This window comes from Vicugna pacos, chromosome 12 (genome assembly GCF_048564905.1).
Source record: "Vicugna pacos chromosome 12, VicPac4, whole genome shotgun sequence".
NCBI lineage: Eukaryota > Metazoa > Chordata > Mammalia > Artiodactyla > Camelidae > Vicugna > Vicugna pacos.
Window position 1 is genome coordinate 16489631 of NC_132998.1, and position 13515 is coordinate 16503145.

The 13515-nt window shown below is 37.3% G+C and overlaps 1 protein-coding gene across 6 annotated transcripts in view; it reads right to left on the reverse strand.

Annotated features, from left to right (window-relative positions):
* The window catches only part of TMEM117 (transmembrane protein 117), a 442837-nt gene that overhangs the window by 46283 nt on the left and 383039 nt on the right, over positions 1 to 13515 (reverse strand). The window contains exon 7 of one of the 6 annotated variants that reach the window (XM_072972958.1): positions 8314 to 8384. The exons of the other annotated variants lie outside the window; for them this stretch is intronic. Within the exon in view, the coding sequence (XP_072829059.1) occupies positions 8337 to 8384 (48 nt within the window). The 3' untranslated portion in view covers positions 8314 to 8336. Of the gene's footprint in view, positions 1 to 8313; positions 8385 to 13515 lie in introns of those variants that run through there. 6 annotated transcript variants of the gene reach the window in all.

The following is a 13515-nucleotide window of genomic DNA, read 5'->3' on the forward strand; positions in this document are numbered from 1 at the left end:
TTGATTTGGGAATATGCATACATATCTCATCTAATACATATAGGATATGTATTTGTCTTACATATGATTAAGGAAAATTAACATACTGGTAATATTGAATCTTGCCATTCAAAGCAAAGTCTGTTTTAACATGAGTTTTTTCCTACATACTCTAGCAGGAATTTTCAATGGCACCTTCATATAAAACCTACATATTTTTATTAACTTTATAATAGCTGGTATATCTTTTTTTGTTGTGGTTGCTCTTGTAAAGGGAATACTTTCTTTCATTGTATGTTCTAAGTGGTTACTGATTATAGAAAAGCTACTTGATTCATATATATTGATTTTAAAACCAAATATCTTTCTGAAAACTGTTTCTAGTACTGTTTGTGCTGATTCTCTTGGTTTTCTGAGTCTATGGCCATATCAACTGCAAACATGACATTTTTGCTTCTTGCTTTATACTTCTGATTTCTTTTTCTTGCTTAATTTCTTGGTTTACTACTTTCAGAGAAATGGGGTCATAATATGGCAGATCATTTCAATCATGGCCATTTCATCTTTCTTTTAAAATGACTTATTGCCTGCTAGAGGCTAGAAACCTAAGACAGCATCCCCCAGGATCACTTCAAGCTAGGATTCTACCTGTGATGTAGCTCACACTGAGAAGGAGAAGACATCTCCTCAAGAAATTTGGACGGTGGAAGTGAGGCAAATTGGGCTGTGCCTCTGGTCTGCTGATTCTGCAAACCAGGAGTACCATCATAGACAGTTTAGGGTTTTCTCAACCATACAGAGATCCTGTGTCTAATGCCTACTTTTGTAGGTATTGAGAAGCAGTGGGCAGGGCATTCATTTTGCTACCATAGGTCATTCCTGAGATGGTGTAGTCATGGAGCCAATCACTGGGGTGGTAGCCCCCAGATTTCCCATTTCATAATCATGGCAGTGGCAGCAGCTCTCTTGGCAGGCTGGTTCTAGGCTGGTGTCCTGGGGGACATACTTGGATGCTTGGCCTAGAGCTTGGTCCACCAACTCTTCCAACAACTTCATAATCAGTTCTGTCATGTGACCGTTTCCACTTAAACTACCTAGAATGGCTTTTGTTATCTACCAACCAACTGTAACTGATAAAACATTCTTATCTTGTTCCTATGTTGAAAGGAGATGTATTGAGATTTTTAATATTCCACCGTTAAGTACCTTGCTGGCTTCTGAATGTGTGTGTGCCTGTGTACGCATGTACAAATATATTTGCATAATGCTTTTAAAATACTTTCAAAATTATTCCTTTAATTTCTTCCATATTCATGGTTATTTATTCTTCTAATTTATAATTTCATGGGGTTTTTTTTCCTCCTTGATTCCTTTAGGTTCCTGCTTTGAAAGCCAATTTACAGCCAATAAATGTCCACTATTCATCAACTATTTTAAAAAATGTTTTAAACATATTAATTCAAAGCCCATTTTCCACCATCTTTTTCACCTCTGTGTGTGTTTGTGTGTGTGTGTGTGTCTGTGTGTTTAAAGGATAGGACCCACACTTTATTTCTATTAAACTGCATCTTCTTAGATTTGGCCTAGAGTTTTATAATCCAATATATTATCTATAGCTTTCATCTTTGTTTCATCTGTAAATTTGACCAGAAAACAACTTATATAATTTACTTAAAAAGAAAGAAGTTAAATAGGACAGAACTAAAAATAAAAGCCTCCTGCAAACCTTTAGAAATCACATTAGATACTGACATTCATTTTCTAATTAACATATTTTTAAGTCCAATCCAGTTCCAAATCCACCAAATTATATTCACATCTATCCCACATTTCTTTTTCTTAATTTAGATCAGGACACTGTGCTAAATTTACCAAATAATTCATCAATTGCCTAAAAGGTCAAGACCTGTTTTCTAAAAATAGTTGTTTCAATAAACTTTAAAACATACGTCTTAGAAAAATATTTTAAAAACAAGATTCTGCAGACTCCAGCTCTAATGTAACACCTATAACATCCCGTAAGATCAGAAATCAATAGTGCTTTTCCTTCTGTTTTAATTATCGTCAGTGTTTCCCCACCATAGGCCAGGGGTTCTTAACCATTCACTGCTGTTTCCTCTGTTCTGTGGTTTGCAAAGGAAAGAATAACTGTTAGGCTACACTTTTTTCCATCAACCTTGATTGATACAGTTTTGCCCAAAAGTGTTTTGTATTCCTTAATTCAATTAATGGCAAAATACTCTGAGTGCATACATGTGTATAACATATACAGTATATATAAAATAAATAAAATGAATTATTTATATACAAAGTGAATATATGTGTGTGGCTTTTTGGGGGGGAGGAGGTAATTAGGTTTACTTATTTAATTTTTTTTTTTAATGGAGGGACTGGGGATTGAACCCAGAACCTCATGCATGCTAAGCATGCTCTCTACCACTTGAACTATCCCTTTCCCCCCAAAGTGAATATATGTGTATATATAAATATCTAGAGAGAGAGATTGCCATAAAGACAATCCAATCTCAGTTCCTCCTGTGACGAAGAGTGCTTTATTCTGTCAATTCTAAAACACTGTCAAATATAAGATACACTAACAATTAATTTAATAATCATTTTTAGAACGAGGAGAATATAGAACTAATGTATTAAATGTATTCACTGACTTTGAGATACATCTAGATGTGAAAACGTGCACGTTAGCATGGCTTGCGTGCTGTGACTCTGACGCCTAAGGATCTCTTGCAAGGCTGGTTGTCTTCATCTCAGTCCGAAGACACCTTATGTTTCTTTTCAGACCACTGCAATGATTCGGTCCTTTGGCCTATAGAGCCAGGTTTTCAGTCTATCGCAGGGGATGTCTCTGAAGGATGAAGATGGGCATGACTGACTGGAACTGGGGTCAGCCCTCCATCTCCTTGGACCTCTTTACCCTCTCCCAGCAGCTCTGCTACATTCTTACATTACTAGATGCCACCAAGTATTTTCTACAAGTTTCTACGGCAAAGGAATATCACACACAGCAGAAAGGAATAGAAGTTACTGAAGGCATTAAGTTTCAAGCAATATTTTAAAAGATCAGTCTCGCTTCGTACATATTTAAAGTCATAACATTACCCCTGTCAGCAGTTTCAGCTTCTGTGTAGGCAAGAACTCCTGTAGCTAACGGCAGGTTGTGTTGAAGTTTACTCACAGTGTTTGGAATGAATAATTTTGTAAGAGATGTAGAGTGCAGCATGAGAGGGAAGGAAGGGCAAGGAAGAAAAATCTAGATTTAAACATTTATAAAGTACTTATTCTATAACTTATATCATGTTCTACATATAGACCTCACTGGGGAGGAAAGCTTTGGTTTAAAAAGAAAAGGCTTTAAAACGTAACTTTCAGGCATTTTTCCAATGCCTAATGGATTGCTTTAAAACATAAAACCAAGAATCCAGGAATGATTTGTTTCTGGTTTCCAACGAAGCTTCATTAATCACCACTAAAAATCAGTAAAATGTCATAAAAACTTGCATTCCATTTTCCTGCAAAACTAACGCTGACACTTCTGTGGTGAATGGTTAGAAAACTGAATGGATCAGACATGTTCTAGAATACAAATAAGTAGGTCACGGGAAATAGGAAATATGAGTATGTCTGTACCAATGTATAAAATGCACGCATAACAGTGGTTTTGCTGGCAAGAAAACTTTCCATTCTTTACCACCCATTCATTTCTTTATTCCTATCCTGTTTTAAAGGAATCATAGATAAAATTTCCTGTTACTTTATCTACATTTTTATAGACAAAGACAGTAAGACTTACAGAGGTTAAAAAATTTGCATAAGATAACAAATTAGTAAATGGGGGGGCCCAGGGTTTGCATCCCAGCAAATCTGGCTCTAGAATCAGTCCTCTTCTGTGCAATGCTACTTGGACTCCCCCAAAGCATTCAGCAATAAGTGATCACATGCATTGTTCTCTGGCCAAAGGCTACGAATCAGCTAACAGCATTCAAGAAATTAAATTAAACATGTCGACTGCCATGTCCTAAATTTGCTCTATTTATAAAACACATATCATAGCTTTTCAACAAAAAAAGCAGCCTCTGGAGTAAATCCTAATTTCTTGTTTTATTTCTTATACTTAAAATACTTTCCCTTTAAAACCGTAGTGTTAACTCTACGCTGTTTTAATGGCAAGAACTGTTTCTGGTTTTTGATATATAAGCTAAATGAACATACATGACTATTTTTGAGTATTATGACCCTTAAGTATTATAAACTTGGGTTTATCCAGTAGAATCTGACTAATGTTCCTCAATGCTGTTGTGTGGGTTTACAAACACATATATATTTTTAACCTAAAAGCAAAAAACCTCGTCAACAAAAATTGCTACATCTTTTCACCAAGATAATGGTAAAAATGTCTTTCGAGATGATATATGTAAAAAAAAAAAAGACCCACTGAACTATAGCATTGCTACCATTTGATAAACTTTCATTTTAACTTTAATGATACAGATTTGAAATTCAGAAATTCTTCCTCTTAATCCTGACTCTGCCATTAATTAACTAGATGACCGTGAACATGCCACTTAACCTCTCTGAGCACCTGCTCTTTCTCTGTAAATACTACCCTACCTGGTTGAACTGCTATGATGATCAATGAGGTAAGAGAAATGGGCATGAGTTAGGCATTAAAATATTATTTAAATACAAAGTGTTATTTAAACAATGACTTTGTTCAGAGCTTTACTTCTTTTAGACTTAGTTTGATCCTAAAAATCTATCCTAAATTTTTACAAACTTTATGATGAGCGTTGTTAGTCTCACATTTTATGCCACCAGGGGGGCGCACAGTTCCAAACCCATGAAGTGTAGGCTTCTCTTGATTTTCAAGAACTTCCAAAGCCTGACTTCAGGCTGTCAATCCAGGGCTAATGCCCACCTCTAACTACCGTGGATTCTGCTGCTCTGTTCAGTCCTGACTGACACAGTGATCATATTTCACTCAGAATCTTCCCCACGTTTATCTGTTCCTTTTTCTACTTTGTGAATTCTCTTCTAGTCTTCAAAACCCGATATTTTCCATGAGCATCCTTGGACCCCATGAAGAACTTACAGGGTATACCTCATTTTATGATGCTCTTCTTATACTGCCTGTTTTCTCTGTTTGTTTGTGTTTCAGTCTTGCACTCCTCACTTAATTATAATCTCCTTACGGTGAAAGTTCAGTCTATATCATTTTTCAGAACATTTTTATAGTGCTGAGTACATAACTGGTGATTTTTCTTCTGTCTTAGATGATGCACCAACTATTCACTATGGTGCCTACAAAGTGTCGGGCACTGTGCCAAGAGATGAGGAGTCAGGTGGTCACTGCTGGCCTTCTCACGGAGAGCTCAGTGTGGGGAAGGTTCAGTCCTAGGCACACACATTCAGTAAACTGTGGCAGAGTTCTTTTTAGGGAAGCCTAGGCAAGTGACAATACCCCAAGGCAGTCAGAGCAGGCTTCTGGGAGGAGGTGACCCTTAGGCTAAGAATGTCCAAAAGAATAAAAGTCAAACATATGAAACGGGCACAAATTAAAATTTTCAGTTTCTCAAGTTGATTGAGCTAAAAGGACTTTAGAATTGGCCTGAGACCCAAATTTTTCAAGCATCTCATTTACAATCATGCTCTCCTAACTCGTGTTTAGTGAGTGTTCCTTAAGGACATGTGGCTTTACTCAGTCAAGCTAATGATACGCATAATGCATGCTCTTTTCCTAAAGTCGATGAATCCATCCATTCTTTTAATTGTATTACTGGTCAAACACTTGACTTGAAATAAAATGCTCTAAATTGTACATCAGCATTTCCAGTGTAGGTACCATTCTATATTGTAATTACTTATCTTCGACTTGGACAGAATGTGGAATAAACTTAAGAAGAAGAATGAAACTTTACTAGGCATTAAGAAAATGTTTGTCATCAAAGGAGCAATGGAGAGAAAGGACACTATTATTCACTAAATGCACATTATGCACCAACCACTAACAAATCTATTTTATAGTCTTCAAGAACTGTATTGAGATAAATACACTAAAGTCCTTTTACAAATGAGAAAACTGAGATTTCAGAGAATTTAGGCAACTTGCCTCAGGACAAGGAAGACAAATTTGAAACTCAAGCTTGTAATAGGGAAGAACAAATCTGACTCCATATTAGATCTGTTCTTTTGGCTCTAACCCTGGGCTCTGTTTCCTGTGCTTAGTCGTGCTGGTTCTGCACCTTCTGTAAAAGAATGCTGCCTATAGCCTGAAACAGACAGGATTGCCTATTCCTAAGGCTCTGACCTTTAAGGGTATAACACTTTCAATTCATATAAAGATAAAAAGTTGCAGAACAGAGAATAACATTTGTCTTGTTGGAGGTTTGCAGGGACACCATGACCTGATCTACGTGGACAGCTGCAAGAACAAAGGATTCTGACACCAAGAAGTTTGCAACAACCAGTCACAACCCCCTCCCCTTTTTAGTATTAAAGAAGCCTGAATTCTGACTTGGGGAAGATGGTTCTCATTAGTCCCCCATCTTCTCCAACTGTTGGCTTTCCGAATAAAGTCGTTATTCCTTGTCCCAACACCTTGTCTCCTGATTTACTAGCCTGTCGTGCAGCGAGCAGAACGAGTCTGGACTCAGTAACAAGCTTATATCCATCCAAAGTCCATGTTCTTTCCCTACATCACCTTCTTCACCAAGTTGATTGGTCAGAGAGGTGATCTTTAATCCCTCTCTCCAGACCATGCCGGGTCCCCCACTTGCAGTGTTCTATTTCCCTGTACTATTTCATAAGGAAAAATTCACCACAGCTTGGACTTTTATATTTATTCCTGTACTTCACTGATTAATATCTGCTCCTGCCACTAGATTCCAAGCTCCAAAAGGGCAATGTCGTTTTTATCCCCCATGTTTTATGCCCAGGGTCTGGCATATTGTTGGCATTTCGTAAGCACTTATCAAACAAATGACATCTGTAACACACAGTCTGAAGCAAGAAACTTGGGAGTGGCTGATCAAAGATGCTTCCAGGAAGAACAAGACAGTCTCACAGAAGTAAGAGATATGCCAATTGTCTGGGTTTTTTTGACAACCCAATGGTTATTTATGGGTTTGAACATACTAAGAAACACTGTCTAGTAATTTTCACTCTTATTATTGTAATAAAAATATGTAATGTGATAAGAAACTGTCAACATACAAAGGCATATTTTAAATCATTTGGTACCCATTTTAACTGAATAGGTATGGCTTTATATAAAATCGTTTTAAAGTTAAAGACATTTTAGAGTTACAGATACTTTAAATCCTCTGATATTCATTAAAACCGTGTATGCGCGTGCGCGCACACACACACACATGCTTGACTAGAAATAAACATCGGTATTCAATATAAATTGAATATCAGTATTTCCACAGTAATACAATTCTATATATGTGTGTGTGTACTTTAATTTTGTTTTTATAAGCCTCTAGCTATAAGCTGATTCTGCCTAAAAAAATTTCCCAGGATTATGTTAGTGCTTGAGAACTCATACATTAATTTTGCTGGGGTCATGACTTTTAACTTAGACTACAACAGAGATCTATGGGACAATTTCATCAGTGGTCACATTATTATGAAATATTCAGAGATAGCCTTAAATAAGCACATTCAATTTTCTTTTCATTTGGCCCAGTTCTTTGTCTGATACAGAACAATCTGGTATAATGCACTGAAAGGCTGGCTTCATTAGTCTAAATGAGGAGATTTTTTTTTCACCTTCTAATAAGAAGTGAAATGCTTTGCACAAACTTATTCCATTTCTGAAAAGTGAAGAAAAGAAGAAAAGGGATTAAAATAAAACATCACATAATTTATTTCTTACAGCTGCACTTGGCAGTAGCATTACCAATTCCATCTTATAAACAAGGGGTGCCGAAGCCCAGAGAGGTTCCAGAACGGACCCAGTGCACCAGGGCTGGTCAGAGACCTAGGCAGGATGTGTCTTCTCTGGGCCTCAGTTTACACACGTGTAATAGAGAAGAAACTGCTCCATTTAATAATCAGTGCCTGATTTCAGTGATAAATTAATGAGGAAGTGTGATGCCTCCAGCACAGAGATGGTACCTGGTAGGTACTCATATAATATTGAATAAATATCATTTTAATGAGCTTAAATTATTTTTGGAAGCATAGGTAAAACCCGTGTGCTTAAGGTGTTAAGAATGAAAATCTTCCTCGCCAGTCCATGGGTTAGCAAGTGTCACTGAGCACTGTGGTGGAGCTGGGTGCCCTGTGGGACGGAAAAGTGGCAGCAGGCAGGCATTCAATCCCCAGGCAGCTACTCCTCAGATGAGAGGGAGAAATCCAATGAGTAAGAAAGCAATTCGGATACCCTGAGTAGGAAAAAAAATGTTGCATTCTATAGGACGCTTAGAAAGGTAGTCAGTATCAGGCATTAAATTTCAATGAACCTCACTGCATCACTAATTCATGAACAATTACCTTGTGATCCAATCTGTCAGCATTTCAGCTTAAACTGAGAAGGGATTCTTTCTTAGTTGTTTAAAAGCTCTTTAAGTCTTTGGCATGCAGGCTGTGCATTAGATGAAACTAATATGAAACCCCTAGGAGCACTGAAAGGAGCCAGAACTTAGCAGCTGTTAGTGATGGGCTGGCCCCAAAGAGGACTCTGGGCTCATGAAATATCACTGTTATTAAAGCTGACAGGGATCTCGGAGGATCTAACATCTCATGTGACAATTTCTGCTTTGGCACCCATGGTGCTTTATTGGCAATATAGTGCCTTAGCTTCTGCAGAGATCAAAAAGACTCTTAAATGATCAAGGAATTTGAATGGTACCACTTATGTGACTCACGGGCTGCTGGAAAAAAAGAAAAAGAAAAGAAAAAAAATTTAAATAAGCATTCCAACAGGGGAAATATTAGAGCTGCTTTAAAGGTCTTTATTTGGTCCCCAAATCAAATACTGAAGAAGTCACCTTTACATAAAAACTGACTAATTCATAAATGGTGTGGTTCCGAAGTTTGTTTATATATTGATTCCTGGGCGAGCAAAAAAATCTGTGGTTCAGACTAGGTGAACTACATTTTACAACTTACGGCTTAGTTGAAATACTGTGAATTTAAAAAAAAAGTAAAATATTATAAAACAATACTATCACTTTACAGCAACCTAACAAAATGGTGAGACCCATTTGCTGCTGCTACCCACAGGGACGTTTCCTCCCACACGCGAGTGTGTATATCCGTGTGTGGTCAAGGTGTGGGTGGTGGCTAGGCAGCAATGTGTCCCCATCCAAGCATGAGCTGCCCACATCCACAGGATTTCTGTACATCATTTATTGGTAACTGGTTGTTCTTGCTTTGGAATTTTTCATATTTTTTTGAGGTGGGGAAGTTATTAGGCTTATTTATTTTTTTATTCTTATTTAATTTTTTTTAAATGGAAGTACTGAGGACAGAACCCAGGACCTTGTGCATGTTAAGCACGCCCTCTATCACTGAGCTCCACCTCCCCCCTCCTCATACTTTCTATGAGTGTTTAATTAGAGTCAAGGTCTTTGATCTGTTCCAATGTGGTAGTCACTAGCCGCACGAGGCTACTGAGCACTTGAAATGGGGACATTCAGAGTTGAGATGTGCTATAAACAGAAAACACACATTGACAACTTAGTATGAAAAAGGAATGTAAAATATCTCAATAATTTTATATTGATTACATGTTTAAATGATAGTATTCTAGATGTATGCAGTAAAATATATTATTAAAAATTAATTTTACATGTTTTTAATGTGGTTATGAGAAAACTTAAAATTACGTAGATAGTTCACTCTATATTTCTACTGCACAGAACTATCCTACAGCATAGGAGGTTTGGAGGTGAGAAGGCTCCTAGGGTTATTAGGAAGCAGAGCTCCAAGTAACTCAGAAATAAAGCTTTTCTTTTAACTGATACAAAAAATATATATAATTTAAATTTTAAAGAAAAACAAGAATGGCTCATCATTAGGGAAGGCAAATCAAAACCACAATGAGGTACCACTTCACACCCATTAACAGGGTATTATTTAAAAAAAACCAAAATAACAATTGTTTGAGATGATGTGGGAAATTGGAACCTTTGCACACTATTGGTGAGAATGGAAAATGGTGCAGTTGCGATGAAAAATGATATGGCAAATTCCTTAAAAAATTAACGTTAGAATTACCATATGACCTGGCAATTCCACTTGTGGACATACACACAAAATAACTGAAAGCTGGGACTCAAACAGGTATTTATACACCCATGTTTGTAGGAGCATTATTCACAATAGTCAAGAGGTAGAAGCAACCCAAATGTCCATGATGGATGAATCACGGAACAAAATGCCGTATATCCATGCAACGGAGTACTACTCAGTCTTAAAAAGGAAGGAAATTCTTACACATGCTACAACATGGATGAACCTTGAAGACATTTTGTTAAGTGAAATAGAACTATTTCTAACTTCCCCTTTACCTCATAACACTGGGCTTTTTAATGGTCTCTGAACTTCCTGGTGATGAGAAGCTCTTTCTACTTCAGGAATATTCTAGAATTTTCTATAAACAAATGAGTTGAAATGGTAGCAAAAATTTAAGGTGAACATTGGGAAAAAAATGGGTCCAAATCCCAATCAAAGATATCTTCTAGTTATAAATTATAATATTGATAATAACAGTTGCTTTGCCTGGCCAGAATTTGCTGTGTCTGGTCTGTGACCATAATTTCCCAAAAGTATCAAAATGAATGGACTATAAGAGCTAACACTTCTCTCATGGAGTTGTTCACTTACTGGCAGAATAAAATGCATTGTTTCTTAGCTTCAAACCCTAAATAGAAAAGTGTTATTAGTGCTGAAATTCTTGGTAGTTTTTATAACCCAGGGCAAACAAAGTTAACTCAACTCAGCACACATTTATGGAAACTCTGACTGCATCACACTGGCCAAAGGATGGTGGTACAAAGATAACTATGACAATGACGGCTCATGCCTTCAAGGGGCTCACAGTCCAGTGCGCGCTGCACTGTTTTGGAACTTGCAAAGGAAATCAGCCTTAGCTAATACAACTAGTATCAACTCTCAAGATGTTTCATAGTCAAAGAATAAAAGGGTTATGAATCACCTTAAGAAAAACCTCAGGTATTTTGATCAACTAGAGATTATGTCAAACTGCATTTGGATGACAAGTCTACTATTTGAAGTTACTTAGCTGGCTCGCTGCTCTACAGAGAAAAACACATCCGTAATCTGTCACAGAAGTTGGGGCCTGGGTTTGGCCAGTTAACTCCCTGTGTGTGATGTCGAGGAATGCATTTTCCTTAATGGGCATTTCATGACAGCTCACTAGCCAACTCTGGAAGTGTGAAGATATGGGATTAAAATATTGAGAGCTCCTGACCTTAGCAGTGGTGGGTTTCTTACTGACTCGGAACTTCAGCCGCACAGCAGGCTGGTATCTGAAAGGGCTGACTCCAACTGCAATAATATACTTGAGTAATTTGCTACTAGAAAAACTACAACTCCTACTTCAAATTGCTGTGTAACCGTAAGAAAAAAAATCGTCTTCTATACAGTGGGAAGGAAAATTATCCATTAATGGCCACAATGAAATATAAATATAACAGATGCTAAAATACGTAACAGGCTCATTATCCCAAGACATTCAAGGATTAACTATGCACGTTCCCTTTTGTTATGCAAAAACGTGCAGCCGCTTTATTGAACATTATAAAGATTCCTCAGCAAGTAAAAACGAGCATGTCTTTCAGTTAACATGCTGTATAACACCAATCAAATTTTCAACGGAAGCATAAACATCTTCCACTTAATCATCTCGGCAAAAATTATGCATTTGGTTCAGAACACAATGCTGCTACTCCTCTATGTAAGTCAAGCAAGTGTAATTCTTTTCCTTTTATTTATCCTCTTAAACACAGTTTTATGTCTGAATGCATTTTAAATTTGCTCGAATTTTGATAGCTGCTGAAATGTGAATTACATAGTTGTGATCCCTTCTCCAATTTTTAAATATTCACCAAACTTTCTCATTTAATTTTCATTCATTCTTCTTTTCTGAGATTTGAGAATCTTAGAAAAAAACGATATGCATTTATTTATCTTTTGTAGCCCCAGCACCTAGCCAATACCTAATAAATATTAAATACATATTAATATATGTAAATACATATAAATACATCCTTCGGCTTTTCAATGACTTCTTTTCTGGATAAGGTCACAGTGGTGAGATTCAAGAAAGAAGGTCATGAAAGACACAAGCTCCCAAGGATTTTGACCTGACCTGAGCTCACCATCTGGCTAAGGGTTAAGGGAAAGGGTATTATCAGATCAGATCGCTTGTGAAACTCAGATTTGAGGAGGAAAGACTCATGAACCTGTTGGGCTTCTGAGACGCATCAAGCCATTCATTTGGGCAGCACATTGGGTGATGAGTGTGGAGAGGGGCGAGGCTGCTGGATGAGGCTGGGATCGCAAGGGATCTCTTGGGACACTGAGGGTTCCTCTAAAGACAACAAAAGCCATAAAGGATTCCAAACAGAGACGTGACATGATGAGAGATGTTTTATAAAGGGAAATTCACAGTGGAAGATGGATTTGCTGCCCTGAATTGCAACACACTGCCTTTAATACAGAGAGTGGACAGTGGAAGGTATCATGTTCCTCCCCAAAGGCTATGCTTTGAGCTAAACATCCCCATTCCCTCCATCATTCCTTTCCCATTCTTCCTGGTTCTCTCAGCATCCTGGTTGTTAGCCTTAGGCCTGTTCTCTAGCTTGTCAATATCTCTTTTGAAACACAGTGCTCACAGCTTAACAAAAAAGACAGAAATCACAAAGGAAAAGACTGATAGATTTCACCGGACCTAAACTGAAAATAACCACACATTGAACAAATTCTACCACAAACCAAAATGTGAGTCTCATTACCTGCATCAGAATCACATTTGGACCTTCTAAGATTCAGACTCCAGAATTCTAACCTGAACTTTTACATTTTCTATGAGAAGTGCTCAGAAATTTGCATCAAATGTTCATGTGTACACACACACACGCACACACACACACACACACACACACACAGCCATCTCTCACCACACACAGACGCTCTAGATGACTCATGGGCAGACTCGAGCTTGACAATAGCTGTTGCAAACAATCTTAATAACAAAACTCAGGACAAGTATTCATAACATGTGTCACAGGGAAAGGGGTAATATGTTCAGTGTGCAAACAGCTATAACAAGCCAATGAGGACAAGAGAAAGCATCCTAATAAAAATGCCAAACAACCAATTCATAAAAAGAATTAATATAAATAGCCAATAGAGAAGAAAAAGTTCATCTTCACTACATGTCTACCATCCCTTATCCTCATTTTTGAAGTAGAAAAGTTCTGAGAATAAAGATTTCCTAGCATTCATACAGCAATAAAATTTAATCTGAGCTGGGCTCATTTAGTG